We start from the raw sequence: 17,801 nt of genomic DNA, 5'->3' as shown, positions 1-17,801 counted from the left end.
GACTCCGTCCGAGAATCCCACTGACTCGGGCCAGGTGAGGCTAAACCAGCCATTGACCACACACTCCACACCTCCTTGTGTGATCAATCATTTTTAATCAACGGTAACTCCACTGACTCCTTTGTTTCCCAGCTGTTCCAATGTTTGTCTGCACATACCCTAAAATCAAAGGTTTATTCTGGGCGGGTCCTTTATAACAGGAACTTCGTGTTCAACCAGTCGGAGCAGCCAAGAATGGCTAGTCTTTCTCTTCCCGGCACTGAGGAAGCTCCACGCAGAGAGGGCTACTACGACAGCGCTACCACTGAGATACATCATGCCGGCTGTTAAAATGGGTCAGTTCTTTTGGAATGTTTTGCATTTGTCGTTTAATAGGATGTGTGAAGGCTGCGATTTGATGTCTCTCCGGAGGCTGGTTTCTGTTTGTTACTAAGCCTGTCTTATGTCAATATTGGAATTGGTAGGAGAAGGCCGGAGGGTAGCCACCTGCACGCTTGTTACACAGTTGGCTATGTTCATCTTCATGTGGGATGTGCAATCTTCTAAAGCATTTTAAATAAAGATGTTAAAATGCCACTGCCATGCCCGCCTGCTAAACCCTAATCGACCACATGATTACGGTACCCTACAACATTGTTTACCTGTCAATCCATCCATCATCTAATCATCTACCTCTGCCTACCTGTGGAGTACAGGTAGGCAGAGCTAGATACAGGTTGGTACAGCTTGTAGCATCCTGTCAATATTAACAAATGAATGTTGACTCTGGCTTTTAGGAGGACGACACGTGAAGACAAGCCAGGCAATTAAAAGTAAGTGTGTGGGTGTGGGGAGGTGTCTGGGTGTGGGTGTATGTGTGGGTGGTGTGGTTGTGGGTGTGTGGGTGTCTGTGTGTGTGGGTGTGTGGGTCTGGGAGGTGTGTGTGTGTGTTTGGGTGTGGGTGTGTTTGTGATAAGAGATGCACTGTGATGGACCAGTCTGTACACTACATCATAACATTCTGCGTTCCTTGGAGAACACATCTGAAACTCATGTAAACCTAAAGTATGCCATGATGCCACCCTAGTGTTTATTCACGGGCCAGCGCTAATGAGAAGCTAGCCAGCGCTAACGATGCTCCTTTCTGCTTCCAGGGATTCTTCAGTATGCCGGTGGCCTGCTCGTCTTCCTCCTCGTTGCCCTCGTCATCCTCAAGAACACTTCCTACAGCATAACGCTAGACGGTAAAACGCCCTGCATCCTGGTCCCTGATTGGCTGGCCTGGTCTGACCCCATGTCGTCCTGGTACCTGAATGGCTGGCCTGCTCTGACCTCATGTTGTCCTGGGCTCTGATTGGCTGGCCTGCTCTGACCTCATGTTGTCCTGGTCCCTGATTGGCTGGCCCGCTCTGACCTCATGTTGTCCTGGGCTCTGATTGGCTGGCCTGCTCTGACCTCATGTTGTCCTGGTCCCTGATTGGCTGGTCTGCTCTGACCTCATGTTGTCCTGGCCCCTGATTGGCTGGCCTGCTCTGACCTCATGTTGTCCTGGTCCCTGTTTGGCTGGCCTGCTCTGACCCCATTTTTTCCTGTTCCTAGTTAATTATCTGAAGCCTAAGGAGGTCCCGGCTGCACCATCTCAAAGTAAAGGTAGGTCAACCCTAATCCACTCAGAACGAGTTAAGATTAATACTAGTCAATCCCAGATGGGAAATCAGGGTGTTACAGTGAAGGTACTGAAATATAAGTAAATTAAACCAAAGTCCTCATTAGACGGGGACAGTATATTCTGTCTAATTGAGATGATTCATTATCATAACAACATTTATAAGACTGAGGGCTCCAGTATTAGGGTTATAGTCATGAGACATGTGTCTACAGTGGGGTTAGTCATGTGACCATTCTCTGCAATGGGGTTAGTCATGTGATGTGTGTCTACAGTGGGGTTAGTCATGTGACCTCTCTCTACAGTGGGGTTAGTCATGTGACCTCTCTACAGTAGGGTTAGTAATGTGACGTGTGTCTACAGTGGGGTTAGTCATGTGACCTCTCTCTACAGTGGGGTTAGTCATGTGACCTCTCTCTACAGTGGGGTTAGTCATGTGACCTCTCTACAGTGGGGTTAGTCATGTGACGTGTTTCTACAGTGGGGTTAGTCATGTGACCTCTCTGTACAGTGGGGTTAGTCATGTGACGTGTGCCTACAGTGAGGTTATTCATGTGACCTCTCTCTACAGTGGGGTCCTGCGGTCTGAAGGTCTGTCCAGCTGGAACCTTCAGCTTCTCCATCTCCAGCGGAGCGGCCAACGTCGTCGCGCCTAAGATCTGCATCCAGAACAAAATGTGAGCAGAGACCAACCCTGGTATCAATCCTGCGGTTGCCCGGACACCTGACCGCTCTGCTCTCTGCCTGCAGGGTTCTCGGCTCCGTCCAGAACAACGCTGGAGTGGGGCTTAACCTGCTGGTTTTAAACGGCAGGTTATGAGCTCTGACCCCACAGTGGACTGCAGGGGTTTGAGTGATGTGTTAATGTTGGTGTCAGGGAAACATGTTATGATTCATGTGTTAATGTTGGTGTGGTCGTGTGTCAGGGAAACATGTGAGGATTCATGTGCTTATGTTGGTGTGGTCGTGTGTCAGGGAGACATGTGATGATTTATGTGTTAATGTTGGTGTGGTCGTGTGTCAGGGGGACATGTTATGATTCATGGGTTAATGTTGTGGTTCATCACGAAGGAGTGACTACGAGTTAATGAGCTCAAAGATGATTGTGTTTCTGAAACAGGGAGGACTTTGCAGGTGGTCAAGCTTGGACACTATAACATGTATAGTGGAGGTATGTACATAAGGACTCTGCTCCAGAACAGGTGAGGCCGTCTAGAACCTCCTCCTCCTCCTCCCCCTGACCTGCTGCTCTTCTCCCTCAGAAGTTCAACCTCTCATTGAGTTCCTCCAGGGGCTCGAGAAGGGGAACATCGTCCTGATGGCCAGCTACGACGACCCAGCCACCAAGTAATGTCTTGTTAACAAGCTAGGGAAGGACTAGATATCAAGCTAGGGAAGGACTACATATCAAGCTAGGAAAGGACTGGTTATCAAGCTGGGAAAGGACTGGTTATCAAGCTAGGAAAGGACTAGTTATCAAGCTAGGAAAGGACTAGTTATCATCTAGTAAAGACTAGTTATCAAGCTGTGAAAGGACTAGTTATCAAGCTAGGTAAGGACTGGTTATCAAGCAAGGAAATGTCTAGTTATCAAGCTGTGAAAGGACTAGTTATCATCTAGTAAAGCCTAGTTATCAAGCTGGGAAAGTACTAGTTATCAAGCTGGGAAAGTACTAGTTATCAGGCTAGGTAAGGACTAGATATCAAGATAGGAAAGGACTAGTTATCATCTAGTAAAGCCTAGTTATCAATCTTGGAAAGGACTAGTTATCAGGCTAGGTAAAGACTAGCTATCCAGCAAGGGAAGGACTAGTTGTCAAGCTTGGAAAGGACTAGTTATCAAGCTTGGAAAGGACTAGTTATCAAGCTAGGAAACAACTAGTTATCAAGCTAGGAAATTATTAGTAATCAAGCTAGGAAACAACTAGTTATCAAGCTAGGAAATGACTAGTTATCAAGCTAGTAAAGGAATAGTTATCAAGCAAGGAAATGACTAGTTAACAAGCTAGGAAACCACTAGTTACCAAGCTAGGAAACCACTAGTTATCAAGCTAGGAAACCACTAGTTATTAAGTTAGTGTATGACTAGTCATCAAGCTAGTAAATAACTAGTCATCAAGCTAGTAAATAACTAGTTATCAAGCTAGTAAATTACTAGTTATCAAGTACTGAGGCCAATTATGCTTTCATTTTCAGCATGGTTCCTTCTTTGAGGTGACTTCCTCAACAGACTAGTTAGCTGTCGGTCTCTCGCTGCAGGTTAACAGATGAGGCCAGGAGTTTGATAGAGGGACTGGGCAGCACTTTGATCAAGGCGCTGGGGTTCCGGGACTCCTGGGTGTTTGTTGGAGGAAAAGGAGATGTAACCAAAGGTACATTTGAAAAGGTAAGATTTTATATGACCTCACTTCCTGTTAGAGCTTGTGTTCTGTAATATAACTTCCTGTTAGAGCTTGTAGTCTGGGATAGAGCTTCCTGTTAGAGCTTGTTGTCTGGGATAGAACTTCCTGTTAGAGCTTGTAGTCTGGGATATAACTTCCTGTAAGAGCTTGTAGTTTGGGATAGAGCTTTCTGCTTCCTGTACTAATAGAGCTCCACTGTTTCTTTCAGCACATGCAGAACAACAAAGAGACCAATAAGTATGACGGCTGGCCGGAGATGCTCCAGATGGACGGCTGTATTCCTCTGTTCCACGAATAGAAGAACAATTCTCAGTGAAACAAGTCTGTTATTCAATGTTTAGTATCTGTTAATTAAGTCGGGGGGAGCTATGGTATGGAGGAATGTTAATCATTCTGCTTTTGGATATAGTTGAAGTCGATCATTAAAGGGGCAATGTTGGCTTACTTCATGGAAATTCCTATTGGATGAAGTGTTTTGTTTAATTCCAAGTATTTATTGGATGTAAAATGTTTTTTTTTTATATATGTACTGAGCTAGGCTCAACTGAAAATGTATTTGTATTGTTGTTTGAGGCTAAAGGATTATATAAATAATTTGTTTTTATTTGGCTCTGATGAATCACTCTAAATTAAAAGTCTAATTTGATCTCTCCGACAGCCCTCAGCTAATGAAACGTCAAGTTCCAATTAATGTTTTTTTTGTTGTGGCTATATTCTTGTCTCTCTCTAAATCCGAGGAGTCCTCATTCAACAAAGTGGACTCATGCCTCATATCCAGCCATGACTTTAAAGATCCTATATCATGCTTTAAGAGTTAGGTTACATGCCTTACATGTTAAAAATACTATTAATATTTTTCTTGCTGTTCATTCCTTCAAAACCAAGAATGGTGGTCAATACTTGGTTTTGTACTGGTACTCAGTACTGGACCAGTGTCAGAAAGTGTTGATGAATCCGGTTAAAAAATCCAGAATAATTTAATTGAATTGGCCGAGTGGACGGAACTGAAGTCCCGGGACTCGTTCCCACACGGGTTCATTTTGCTGAGTCATCGTTCTGCCATCTCATTGGTCGGATCGCAGCACGTGACCAACACCAATGGCGGAAACACAAATCGCAGCACCGCAGGTCGACATGGAGCTGATGTTCTCTACTTTACTATTCTAGTCGTTTAATTATGTCTACTTTAGTGTTGGACAACGGAGCGTACACAGCGAAGATCGGCTACAGCCACCAGAGCCTCAGGTAACTCTAACCTCTTCCGGTCCCTCACCGTGCAGGGTCCTTTGTGAAGACCTTCTCTTAAGGTTCAGGCGTCAGAGGGGATGGGAAGATGAGGATATGTTATGTTGAGGTGATGTTGAGATGAGGTTATGTTATGATGAGGTGATGAAGTTATGTTATGATGTGGTGATGGTGAGATGAGGTTATGTTATGATGAAGTGATGTTATGATGAGGTGATGTTGAGATGAGGTTATGTTATGATGAGGTGATGCTGAGATGAGGTGATGCTGAGATGAGGATGTTATCTGCTGGATCCCTGCTGTGTGAATTGCGTACTCTGATGGGTCTCACTGGGCTAGGAGGGAGAGCTTCGTATTAGATGCTCCATGTGAAGCACCGTGACTCTGGAAATGTCAGTATGTAATACAGTCTAGAAGCTGTGTTCTACATAGAGCTACTTTCTCCTTGAACACGACAGAGTGTGATGGTCCTACCGTTATGTACAGACCACTGCCTCGTCCAGAGACAGGCCCTCACCACCTCATACACTCCATTTATTATTATTATTTTTTTCTAACAGGAGAAAAAAGAGTTAGAATATTAACCAAAAGTCTTTATAAATAGAACTTATCTCGTCTTTTAAAACTGTCACATGAGCCAACCCTGAAGCCAGTTGTTCCTCGCAGCGTCGTCCCGAACTGTCAGTTTCGCTCCAAGACGTCGCGCCTGAAGACGTTCACGGCCAACCAGCTGGACGAGATCAAAGACCCGTCGGGGCTCTTCTACATCCTGCCTTTCCAGAAGGTGAGGTCAAAGGTTAAGGTCCTGGGGCTGCCGGTGTCAACGGTACAGGGCGGTGTGGTGTGACACTCTGGTTCTGTCCCCAGGGTTACCTCGTCAACTGGGATGTGCAGCGGAAGGTGTGGGACCACCTGTTTGGGAAGGAGCTGATGAAGGTGAGCGTCTGCATCCCAGTGAATCCGCTCCCCTGTGGGCTGCCAGGTCGCTGGGTTCTGTTGGCAGAGAGGTGGGGAGGTTGCAGAAGGGTGGTAGGCTTGCAGGTAGCCTCACGAATCAATTGTTCAGGGTTCACCTGTACTTTGCTGACAAATGAACTTATTGTAAGTCGCTTTGGATAAAAGCGTCTGCTAAAAACCCTGAATTTAAGGCTAGATGCAGGTCTCTTGGAAGGAGACTGTAGAAGCTGATCAGGTGGTTCTTCCCCCAGGTGGATTTTGCGGACACCAGCGTGATCGTCAGCGAGCCCCTGTACAACTTCTCCTCCATCCAGGAGTCCATGAACGAGATCCTGTTTGAGGAGTACCAGTTCCAGTCGGTGCTCAGGATCAACGGTGAGGCGCCCCGATCACAGCACTTTGAAACTCCTTCCCTTACAAGGTGCATAAAGACACAATAAGTACATCTTCAAATAAGGAAATGTTAATATTAACATTAATATTAACGTTAAGGCCTGTCTCATTGAGGCCTGTCTCGTTGAGGCCTGTCTCGTTGAGGCCTTTCTCGTTAAGGCTAGTCTCTTTAAGGCCTCTTTCCTCTCTTTAAGGTCTTTTTGTCATGCCTGTCTCGTAACGTCTGTTAACACCACTCTTGTGGTAACATGTGTCTTGTTAACACCAGTCTTGTGGTAACAGGTGTCTCGTTAACATGTGTCTCGTTAACACCACTCTTGTGTTAACATGTGTCTCGTTAACATGTGTCTCGTTAACACCAGTCTTGTGGTAACATGTGTCTCGTTAACATGTATTTCGTTAACACCAGTCTTGTGGTGACATGTTTCTTGTTAACACCAGTCTTGTGGTAACATGTGTCTTGTTAACACCATTCTTGCGGTAAAATGTGTCTCGTTAAAATTTGTCTCATTAACACCAATCTTGTGGTATCATGTGTCTCGTTAACATGTGTCTCATTAACACTGGTCTTGTGGTAACATGTGTCTCATTAACATGTGTCTCGTTAACACCAGTCTTGTGGTAACGTGTCTCATTAACATTTGTCTCGTTAACACCAGTCTTGTGGTAACATGTGTCTCATTAACATGTGTCTCGTTAACACCAGTCTTGTGGTAACATGTGTCTCGTTAACATGTGTCTCGTTAACACCAGTCTTGTTGTAACATGTGTCTCGTTAACATTTGTCTTGTTAACACCAGTCTTGTGGTAACGTGTCTCGTTAACATTTGTCTCGTTAACACCAGTCTTGTTGTAACATGTGTCTCGTTAACATTTGTCTTGTTAACACCAGTCTTGTGGTAACATGTATCTCATTAACACTGGTCTTGTGGTGCCTCTGGTCTCCAGCCGGCTCCATGAGTGCACACCACTACTTCCAGACGAACCCTTCGGAGCTGTGCTGTCTGGTGGTGGACAGTGGATACTCCTTCACCCACATCACCCCCTACTGCCGCGGGAGGAAGATGAAGGAGGGCATCTGCAGGTTGGCAGCAGCACATACTCTGACCACAGCCACATCACCCCTACAGCCTCCCTCTCATCCTGTTGATTTTACTTTGAAGGCTCAACGTCGGGGGGAAGCTGCTCACCAACCATCTCAAGGAGATCATATCATACAGGTAAATGCAAGCTGTAGCACTGGTATTCTTTATGGTTGAGCTGTATCTCTGGTATCTCTTTGTGTTGAAGCTGTAGCTCTGGTATCTCTTTATGGTATAGCTGTATCTCTGGTATCTCTTTATGTTATAGCTCTGATATCTCTTTATATTGAAGATGTAGCTCTGGTATCTCTTTATGTTATACCTGTAGCTCTGGTATCTTTCTATGTTATAGCTGTAGCTCTGGTATCTCTTTGTTGAAGCTGTAGCTCTGGTATCTCTTTATGTTATAGCTGTAGCTCTGGTATCTCTTTATGTTTTAGCTGTACCTCTGGTATCTCTTTATATTGAAACTGTAGCTCTGGTATATCTGTTTGGTTGACCTGCTCTCTGGTTTCTCCTTGTTCCCCCAGACAGCTCCATGTGATGGACGAGACCCATGTGATCAACCAGGTGAAGGAGGACGTCTGCTACGTGTCCCAGGACTTCTACCAGGACATGAAGACCGCGCAGTAGGACCCCCCCCCACGACACAGAGAACATACTGAACCTGGGATAGGATGGGATGTATTATGGGATGTCTGCTCCTCTTCCAGACTGAAAGGAGAAGCTAACACCGTGATGAGGGACTACGTCCTTCCTGACTTCAGCTCCATCAGAAAAGGCTTCTGTAAGGTAAGAGCCGCAAGCATCCAGTTAGCTTCTGGAAGGTAAGAGCTGCTAGCATCCAGTTAGCCCTCTCCCGATAGACCTTTGTAAGGTAAGAGCTACGAGCAGGTTTAATTAGTGTTTTATAAGGCTACTAGCCTGGTCAATTAGCCTTCTGAAATGTTTGCGCTAGCAGCCCTCTGTAATGCTAGTGGTGCTTTTGGCCTGTTCAGATAGCCGTCTGTGGCTTATTAATGCCACCATCATATCGACCCATCCCTCAAAGGACTATCAGCCTGTTCAGGTCGACGTCGGGGAGGGCACAGAACCAGCCTGTTGGTCGGTGAGGCGGTTCTCAGGGCGGGTTGGTCGGTTCTCAGGGTGTGTTGGTCGGTTCTCAGGGCATGTTGGTTGGTTCTCACAGCGCGTGGTCAGATTTCAGGGCGAATGGTCGGTTCTCAGGGCGTGTTGGTCGGTTCTCAGAGTGTTTGGTTGATGTTCTCCTCTCTCCTGGTGGTCACAGACCCCAGAGGACAGGCTCTCAGAGTATGTGGTTGATGTTCCCCTCTCTCCTCCCTCCTGGTGGTCTGGTAGTGTTGTTGATGTTCTCCTCTCTACTGGTGGTCTCAGGCCCCGGAGGACATGCTCTCTTCGGGGAAGTACAAGACGGGCGAGCAGATCCTGCGTCTGACCAACGAGCGCTTCGCCGTGCCCGAGACGCTCTTCCACCCCTCAGACATCGGCATCCAGGAGATGGGCATCCCCGAGGCGGTGGTCAGGTCCATCAGCAGCATGCCAGAGGGTAACACAACAACACACAACAACACATCAACACACAAACACTCACCAACATCCCCAAAGCCGTGGTCAGGTCCATCAGCAGCATGCCACAGGGTAACACAACAACACACAACTCAACAACACATCAACACACAAACACTCACCAACATCCCCAAAGCCGTGGTCAGGTCCATCAGCAGCAGGCCAGAGGGTAACGCACCCACACTAATATACTCACACACACACACATCAATACACACCGACATCAGCAGCATGCCAGAGAGTAACACACACCAATGCACACTCATACACACTATTACAATAAACCCATGCACACCAATGAGTGCCTGACGGCAGGTGTTTGTGTGCAGAGATGCAGCCCCACCTCTACCAGAACCTGGTGCTGACCGGGGGAAACTGCCTGTTCCCGGGATTCAGGGAGCGGGTGCAGCGGGAGGTCCGGGCCCTGGCCCCCGCCGACCTCCCCGTGGCGGTGCTCCTGCCCCCCAAGTACGTTAAGAGACCGCTGTACAGCAGGAGGGGAACGGGGGCACTTGGATTAAAGACAATGTTTTATTACTATTGGATTGTTCCAACTTCAAACTAAGAGTTCCTCTGACGTTGCAATTTCAAAATGAGCCTTGTTAAAGGATGGCTTCAAAGTAAGAGTTCCTCATGTTGTTATTACACAATAAGCCGTGTTGAAGGTTGTTCAAAGTAAGAGTACCTCTGACGTTGCTATTAAAACATGTAGCAGTGTTAAAGGATGGCTTCAAAGTAAGAGTTCCTCTGATGTTCTAAAGACGGCGTCTGTGTTTCAGTCCGGTGGGCTACGCCTGGGAGGGCGGGAAGCTGCTCGCTGACAACCCCGACTACGACGAGATGGTGGTCACCCGCGAGGAGTACGAAGAGAACGGCCATTTCATCTGTGAAGAAAAGTTTGATATTTGATGCAACGGCTAGGTTATGGTCAGAGTATGGATTTAGGGGAGCTTTGTGTTTCGTATTTACCGTCATAAAAGTGTGTTTGCAGCCATGTTGAGTAAAACGTCTTCATTGCTGGGCATGTTGTTTATGTAAGCTTTGTCTGGTTTAGGATCAACACTGTTAAACCAACACGTACTTTCTGACCTGCACTGACCTGGTGCAGTTTTATGTGCCAGAAGAAGGATAAAACAGTGTGAGGACCCAGAACGTGACCAAATAAATGTTTTTTTTATAAAAGTATTCCGTTTTCAAACCTCTATTTGCATTTTCTGGTTCATTAGATCTTTATGACAGAAAATGATAATGAACTGTATTGATAACGTTATGCAGTGACAATTTAATTATCTCACTTGTTTGACGTGCATGGGCACGAAGTAACACGAACCGTTTGCCTTTGGGAAGGCCAATCGGGTGTCGCCTGAGCTGTGATTGGGCGGATTGGTATTGAGAAGAGTAAAAGGGCGGAACTGGCCCCTTGCTGGGCCAATGGCTGGCTGGGAAACCGATTCTGTCGGGCAGAATAAACTACACACATGAATATGGGATTCAGAAAAAAAATAATTTCTTAATTAATCCACACTTATTGATTTATGATTTAATTATCTTAAAGTTAGTCCCTTCCGTGTGTTTGGAATTATATATTTTGCTTTTGCGCACGGGCTTCCGGTGCGACGCATGACGGTTTCTATGAAGAAAGGTCATCTTTTAACTACGTGCAGCATAACGACAGAAAGCACAGAAAGTAAGTATTTAATGTAAAATTAATACCTAGCGTGTTCTGCCGTTGTTTATGTATTGTATATGAAAATCTTATTTGGATATATTATTTTGAAACAAATTGCGTTTCCCGCCTTGTCCCGTGCTGCGCTCGAACGCGGCGGTAAATGGCTTAAGTTTGAACGTCTGGTGAGAACGCTTCAGTTAAACCAGACTTTACTGTTCAGTTAAACCAGTCTACCGTTCAGTTAGACAAGACTTTACTGTTCAGTTAAACAACTCTTTACTGTTCGGTTAAGCCAGACTTTACGGTTCAGTCAAATGATTTGGAATAAACTAATTCGATCCTTTGTGGTGTGGTGGTCTCGTGCTAGGTATGACTCGGAGAGTGGTAAATGTTCAACAATGTGGTTTATTCTAACAGAGACACAAGGTAAACGGGCTTGCGTTCTGGAGGTGGTTCATGAAGCATCTCGCGTTCTGGAGGTGTTTCATGAGGCATCTCACGCACACAGGTAAACAAAAGCTTATATTGGGAGTTGGCGAAACGGTAAATAGGCCACGCCTACATGTTCTAATTTACCCAGGTAAACCTTTGGTCTGTCTTGGCTTAAACGGAAATGGCAAAGTGGCCATGTTTGTATTATTTAACTTATCTATAAAATCATTAAAACCTTATATGTTGTTATCCATTATGTGGTGAAGAAACCATTCATAGCTGTGGTTAGCTTGAAACATGTTATCAGAAATAGCATAGACTAAACTAATTTACATCACAAACCAGAATTTACTGCTCAGTCAAACAAACTTTTCTGTTCAGATAGACTGAACTTTATGTTGAGTTAAACCAGACTTTACTGTTCAGTCAAAACATTCTTTACTGTTCAGCTAAACCAGACTTTATTGTTCAGTAAAACCAGACTTTACCGTTCAGTTAAACTAGACCTTCCTGTTCAGTTAAACCAGACTTTACTGTTCAGTTAAACCAGACTTTACTGTTCAGTTAAACCAAACTTTACTGTTCAGTTAAACCAAACTTTACTGTTCAGTTAAACCAGACTTTACTGTTCAGTTAAACCCGACTTTATTGTTCAGTTAAACCAGGCTTTACTGTTCAGTTAGACCAAACTTTAGTATTCAGTTAGACCAGACTTTATGTTCAGTTAAACCAGACTTTACCGTTCAGTTAAACTAGGCTAAAGACTCTAGCCTAAACTCCAGAATCAGGGGCCGGTTGGAGTCTGAGATGTAAACGGGTCTTCTGATCCAGGTGTCAGGAGCGTTTCTGATGGCGACCAGGAAGCAGAAGAAGAAATCCAAGAACCCAGAGGGAAGCTCAGACCTCAAGGTGTTCGACTTTAGCCTGGAGGAGAAGAAGCTGAGCTCAGAGGAGGACACCAGAGATGGTGAGCAGGCCACGGTCATACATGTTTCACTCCATATATTTGTGATATATAAATAACATTTATGTATCACAAATGTTTATTTCACAGAAACCCCTGTGGTAGACAAGTCGGGCAAGAAGAGAGGCTCTCTGGAGTTCTCTGCTGAAGGTCCAGAGGCTGCTGTTGGGTGGGTGGACCTTCTCACTCCTCATTAGGACTAGACTAGAGCATTCTTCCTGAGGTCTCTATGAAACATCTTATTACTCATTAGGACTAGAGCAACCTTCTGGAGGTCTTCATGAAACATCTGATCACTCATAAGCTATGACACCAACACTACCACCCTTCAAGTATAATAATTCAAAGTGCATAATCATGAAGTCTCATCCCACTACATATAAAAATATATTATACATATGCAATGAATCTATAAAACATATATAGTATGTCAATTTTCCAACAGGAAATAACCAATACAATTTAGGTTTCACAAGAATGTACAAATATATAACAAAATTCCTGAATAGAGAATTATTTTTCTTGTTTTTCCAATTGTAGGAATGAAGTACAGTCTATGTTGGAGCGATTTGGCGGTGGGTACCTCAATAGTCCGCAAAGTATTTTGGGATGGTTATTTGATCTGTTTTATATGAATATCTATAAATTCATATTAGTGTAGTATCATAAGGTTATATTAATGTAGCGAGGGTGTAATGTCGCTTCTCCAGCTGATATCAGCAAAGTGATGCAGGCCAAGAGGAAACGCCTGGAAGTTCTGACTAAGACCTCGCTGAAGGGAAGCCACAGCAAGTTGGAGCAGCTGTGGAACAGCCAGTACAACCAGAGGTAGGGGTACCACCCATTACAGCACCCAGTACAACGTCCAGTATGACAGGAGGCATAGGTACCACCCAGTAGCACACAGAGTAAAAACGCCCAGTACAACAGCCAGTACAACCAGAGCTAGGCTGGACACCAGTACAACGCCCAGTACAACAGCCAGTTAAACCAGAGGGAGGCTTTACACCAGTACAACAGCCAGTACAACCAGAGGGAGGCTTTACACCAGTACAACAGCCAGTACAACCAGAGGGAGGCTTTACACCAGTACAACAGCCAGTACAACCAGAGGGAGGCTTTACACCAGTACAACACCCAGTACAAACAAAGTTAGGCTTAACGTCACCAGTAGTCCCAGTATGGTGCCACATTCACCGTCTTGTGGCGCTGTGTTCCCAGGCAGAAGCTGACCCAGGACTTCTCCCAGCAGGTGTCCTCGGTCCTCCAGCAGTGGGAGGCTGAAGCTCTGAGGGCCGAGGAGCAGGAGGAGAAGCTCAATGTGGGTTTGATGTTTCAGATCAGAGTTTGATGTTTCAGATCAGTTTGATGTTTCAGATCAGGGTTTGATGTTTCAGATAAGGGTTTGATGTTTCAGCTCAAGGCTTCAAGGGTTTGAAGGTTTCAGATAGAGTTTGATGTTTCATCTTAGGGTTTGAAGGTTTCAGCTCATGGTTTGAAGGGTTCAGGGTTTGATGTTTCAGCTCAGGTTTTGAAGGTTTAAATGGGGCTGTTTTGTCTGTAGCGTCTCTCTCTGAAGAAGGTTTCCAACATAAAATAAAGATAAGTATAGAAAATGAATCTAGAACAGTGAGACCATGAATGGTTCTAAGGTCTGGACCCTGGTGGTGCTCTGTGTGGTTCTCTCTGCAGGTTATGTTCCGCCAGCAGCAGAAGCTCTTCCAACAAGCTAAGGTAGCTCAGAGCAGCAAACTGAAGAACATCAAGGAGCTGTATGAGCTCTTTATCAAGGTAGCCTAGCACAGCATGAGCCCTTTGTTAAGGTAGCCTAGCACAGCATGAGAACTTAATAAAAGGTATCCTAGAACAGCATGAGCACTTTATCAAGCTAGCCTACCACAGTATGAGCACTTTGTTACGGTAGCCTAGCACAGCATTAGCGCGTGTGTGTGTGTGTGTGTGTGTGTGTGTGTGTGTGTGTGTGTGTGTGTGTGTGTGTGTGTGTGTGTGTGTGTGTGTGTGTGTGTGTGTGTGTGTGTGTGTGTGTGTTTCCAGAACATGGAGGAGATGGAGAAGAGCCACGAGGTGTTCCTCCAGGGAGCACAGCAGGAGCTGAAGAAGGAGATGGCCGCGCTGCAGAAGAAGATCCTGATGGACACAGTGAGCTAGGGTTACTGAGGTTTTTGTCACTAAGGTCAGGGGCCAGGGTCACTAAGGTCAGGGGCCAGAGTCACTAAAGTAAGAGTCACTAAGGTCAGGGGTTAGGGTCACTAAGGTCAGGGGCCAGAGTCACTAAAGTAAGAGTCACTAAGGTCAGGGGTTAGGGTCACTAAGGTCAGGTGCCAGAGTCACTACAGTAAGAGTCACTAAGGTCAGGGTTCAGGGTCACTAAGGTCAGGGGCCAGAGTCACTAAAGTAAGGCCCCATCCACACAGAGCCAAAACGGGCGAAAAACGATCCGGTTTCGTTTTATGCGGTTCAGGAATATCTCCGTAAAGACAGAGTCATTGGGAAACCGCATCGAGCTGTAGAAACGCTGTAGTAAATATTCAAGGCGCTGGTTCTCTACAGAAAAAAGTGGAGTGCATCAAGCCTGCGCGCATACAGCCTGCGCGCTGTATACAAACATTCAGTCACGAGGAGATTCAACCTTTTAAATTGAGCAGAAGTACTTTTTAATGTACAGTTAGTAATTAAATTTATCAAGGGGCTTTATTTAAAGCTACAAAAAGAATACAAATAAAATAATAAATAAAAAATTCAACGCAACTCTGACGTCCCCCAGCTGGTGGGGGGGCTATTGACATCATCGTTTGCATTTCAGGCGTCCACATGAATCCTAACATGAAACCGCATAGGTCCGGATAGATTGGAAACGGTTTCAGAAATGTGCTGTTTCGGGCACCGGATTCGCCGGCTCCGTCCGGACGGTCGGCCGGAACGCACAAGACTTACGCGGTTTCACACAAAAATCGGCTCCGTGTGGACGGGGCCTTAGAGTCACTAAGGTCAGGGGTTAGGGTCACTGAGGGCAGGGGTCAGGCTCACTAAGATCAGGGTCACTGAGGTCAGGGGTTAGGGTCACTAAGGTCAGGGATGGGCATTTGAAGAAATGTCCGTGATCGATCATCGATCAAATTAACAATAAATTATCGATTTAATTATTTTTTTTCCATAGGCTATATAAAAAATTCCTGTTGGTAGAAAATTCAAAATACTGCATGTATTTCTCAATGATTCCTTTGCGGTAGAGATGCGCGGTTGGCGGTCATACCCGCAGATAATCCGGGAGCGGGTGGATTTCATGAAAAAATGAAAAAAGAGACACTTGGATGAATTGCGGGCAGGTCGTGGTTGAAATAAATAAGGAATAAGTAGGTTAACATATTGACTTGATCTAAACGGGAGCATTTTTGCCAGGCAGACACACCTTTTCTCACAAATTTGACATAGATTGTTTGTTTTTTTTACCAAATCTCCGCCCAGCGCTCGTCTGCTGGTTTCCATCAGCATTCCACTGTGCGACCATCCCTGTTACGTATTCCCTCACACATTGTTGAAATCTGCTGGATGCTTCAATCTTTCTATGTGGTTTTTAGTTAATGATCGGGCTATGATAATACCAGGTTGGCTATGTAATCGCTGACAACAGGGACATTTTAGCGTCCCGACAGGCTTCTGTCGGGACTCTGGACACACAACCCAAACTTGGGACTGTCTCTGCCTAACCGGGATGTCTGGTCAATGGTCACCCTATGAATCGTGATCGGGCGGGTGCGGGTATAAATTGTTGAAAAAAACATTGCTTCGGGAGGATGGAGGGTGGATTTTTGATCTTGCGCTCATATGGTGCGTTTTAGTATTCTCTGCGAACCGAACCTCGGATGTGACGTCACGCCCACACTTCAAGGGTTTTATTATGTTTTTCCCCGAGTAGTACGGCGCTCCAAAATAAGTATAGGCCATAGGCAGAGATACGGACGCAGTAAGGTATTGCAGTAATACGAGTGATTGAAATTGCCATTTAAACCACCAAAGCGGTCCAAGCACAATGAAAACAGTTCATCGGGTGTTAGTCAGTAGGGCTGGGGGTTAGTTATAGGAAGTAAGTGTTGGGTAGTGGTTATGTGCAGAGTTAGGGTTATTGGGGTTAGTTATAGGGTTAGTAGGGTTAGTTTTTGACCAGCTGAGTGAGTGTCGCCCTCTAGCTCCTCAGTGTGGGACTCCCTAAGGAGCTTAGGATGCGGGGCCTTACCGTCATGGCTTGTTTCCACAGCAACAGCAAGAGATGGCCACCGTCCGCAAGTCGCTTCACTCCATGCTGTTCTAGGAGAAGCGGTGCTGGGACCATTTATCTGTTCTACTGGTTCTACTGGTTCACCTTGTTCACCTGCATTGCTGAGTTTTAGTTCAACATCTCACTCTTAGTTCCTACTTTGTGGTTCACAGCTGACTAGATTTCTGAGGACATGTGTGACAAGGAGAGGAGCTAGTGTTACAGGACAGAGCTTTACATGTTCAGGGTTTCTGTAACCTTTCTGCTCCTGTTGTGATTCTACAAGAATAAAACATTAAGTGTTGAAAAGCTGCATTGGGTGTTATTAATAATGCTTATTGAAGCCCTCTGTGTTTTATTTAGGCTGCTTCAAAGCAGCCGTATGAGTTCTGGGGTCTCATTTATGAAACTGTGGGATTGTTACTAAAAGTGTACATACGCCCAAAAGCCAAGTTTTGCATGCGCCAAAAAATATTCAGACTTATAAAACCCTGTATGCGCACACCTCTAAGCAATCTTTGCTTTATAAATCACAGAGTGCCTACAAGTGTGTGCAGCTGAATCAGCTTCACGTTCCGCCCTGTACACGCCCCTTTTTAATGCAAACGACCTCATGAATGCGATCTGCATAAAAAACAGATTCAGATGCAAGTATTATGTCTTGTCGGAAACAATGGCAGAAGGACTGAGAAAAGCAAAAAAGCGAAATTTCACGGAGGTTGAAGTGGAGACACTTATGGGTGAGGTGGAGGCCCGAAAAGTAGTTTTGTTCGGCATTCACGGGATTGTGATCACTAACAACAAAAAGCAGAGTGAGTGGCAACATGTTGCTGCAGCAGTGAACTCTGTCAGTGGCACGGAGTACACAGTCCCAGAATTAAAAAAGTGGTCTGACATAAAAGGTACATATTTTTATGTACCAATAAATCGTTATGGTCCCCGAAGACCCTCTCCCTCCGAATCCTGCCATTTGCATGATCCTCCAGCAGTGCCATGGTGCAGCATTACGCACGGCCCGCTGTATTTATAGGGTTACGGTAATAAGACTAACCGAGAAAATCTTGGATAATCAGTTTGTAATCACCCACGTTAAATTTTCTTGAAAATAACCCCTTTTTAATGCCTGATTTGTCATGAAAAGCATCAAGAG

At 45.4% G+C, this 17,801-nt stretch overlaps 3 protein-coding genes across 3 annotated transcripts; all 3 read left to right on the top strand.

Moving 5' to 3' along the window:
* The first annotated feature begins 229 nt into the window (after positions 1 to 229).
* On the top strand, positions 230 to 4,698 carry LOC307081122 (protein FAM3C). The gene is made up of 10 exons (XM_079744172.1): positions 230 to 335; positions 777 to 812; positions 1,134 to 1,223; positions 1,579 to 1,629; positions 2,217 to 2,322; positions 2,396 to 2,458; positions 2,770 to 2,816; positions 2,908 to 2,992; positions 3,904 to 4,030; positions 4,255 to 4,698. The coding sequence occupies exons 1-10, from the start codon at positions 317 to 319 to the stop codon at positions 4,342 to 4,344; spliced, it is 714 nt and encodes a 237-aa protein (XP_079600298.1). The 5' UTR covers positions 230 to 316; the 3' UTR covers positions 4,345 to 4,698.
* A 448-nt stretch (positions 4,699 to 5,146) lies between these two features.
* Positions 5,147 to 10,495, top strand: actr6 (actin related protein 6). The gene is made up of 11 exons (XM_079744156.1): positions 5,147 to 5,291; positions 5,958 to 6,075; positions 6,159 to 6,227; positions 6,500 to 6,623; positions 7,590 to 7,725; positions 7,805 to 7,861; positions 8,254 to 8,352; positions 8,437 to 8,515; positions 9,119 to 9,290; positions 9,640 to 9,778; positions 10,090 to 10,495. Exons 1-11 carry the CDS (start codon positions 5,224 to 5,226, stop codon positions 10,217 to 10,219), a joined length of 1,191 nt encoding a protein of 396 aa, XP_079600282.1. The 5' UTR covers positions 5,147 to 5,223; the 3' UTR covers positions 10,220 to 10,495.
* A 1,765-nt stretch (positions 10,496 to 12,260) lies between these two features.
* Positions 12,261 to 16,705, top strand: sycp3 (synaptonemal complex protein 3; the record flags this gene model as incomplete). The annotated part of the gene is made up of 8 exons (XM_079743919.1): positions 12,261 to 12,378; positions 12,466 to 12,544; positions 12,916 to 12,950; positions 13,086 to 13,203; positions 13,597 to 13,696; positions 14,068 to 14,166; positions 14,431 to 14,535; positions 16,652 to 16,705. 8 exons carry the CDS (start codon positions 12,261 to 12,263, stop codon positions 16,703 to 16,705), a joined length of 708 nt encoding a protein of 235 aa, XP_079600045.1.
* Between the last annotated feature and the right edge of the window lie 1,096 nt (positions 16,706 to 17,801).

Source organism: Pollachius pollachius, assembly GCF_949987615.1.
Source record: "Pollachius pollachius genome assembly, chromosome: 9".
Lineage (NCBI taxonomy): Eukaryota > Metazoa > Chordata > Actinopteri > Gadiformes > Gadidae > Pollachius > Pollachius pollachius.
The sequence above is the reverse complement of the archived record's forward strand: the minus strand, read 5'-3'. Positions and strand labels throughout refer to the sequence as shown.

Excerpts from the sequence above, each read along its gene's own strand:
- LOC307081122 (XM_079744172.1), top strand. Across the intron at positions 813-1,133 it reads GACAAGCCAGGCAATTAAAA|GGATTCTTCAGTATGCCGGT; the intron begins GTAAGTGTGTGG and ends TTCTGCTTCCAG. Across the intron at positions 2,323-2,395 it reads ATCTGCATCCAGAACAAAAT|GGTTCTCGGCTCCGTCCAGA; the intron begins GTGAGCAGAGAC and ends CTCTGCCTGCAG.
- actr6 (XM_079744156.1), top strand. The coding sequence starts at position 5,224 with ATGTCTACTTTAGTGTTGGACAACGGAGCGTACACAGCGAAGATCGGC. Across the intron at positions 7,726-7,804 it reads ATGAAGGAGGGCATCTGCAG|GCTCAACGTCGGGGGGAAGC; the intron begins GTTGGCAGCAGC and ends TTTACTTTGAAG. Across the intron at positions 9,779-10,089 it reads GCGGTGCTCCTGCCCCCCAA|TCCGGTGGGCTACGCCTGGG; the intron begins GTACGTTAAGAG and ends TCTGTGTTTCAG.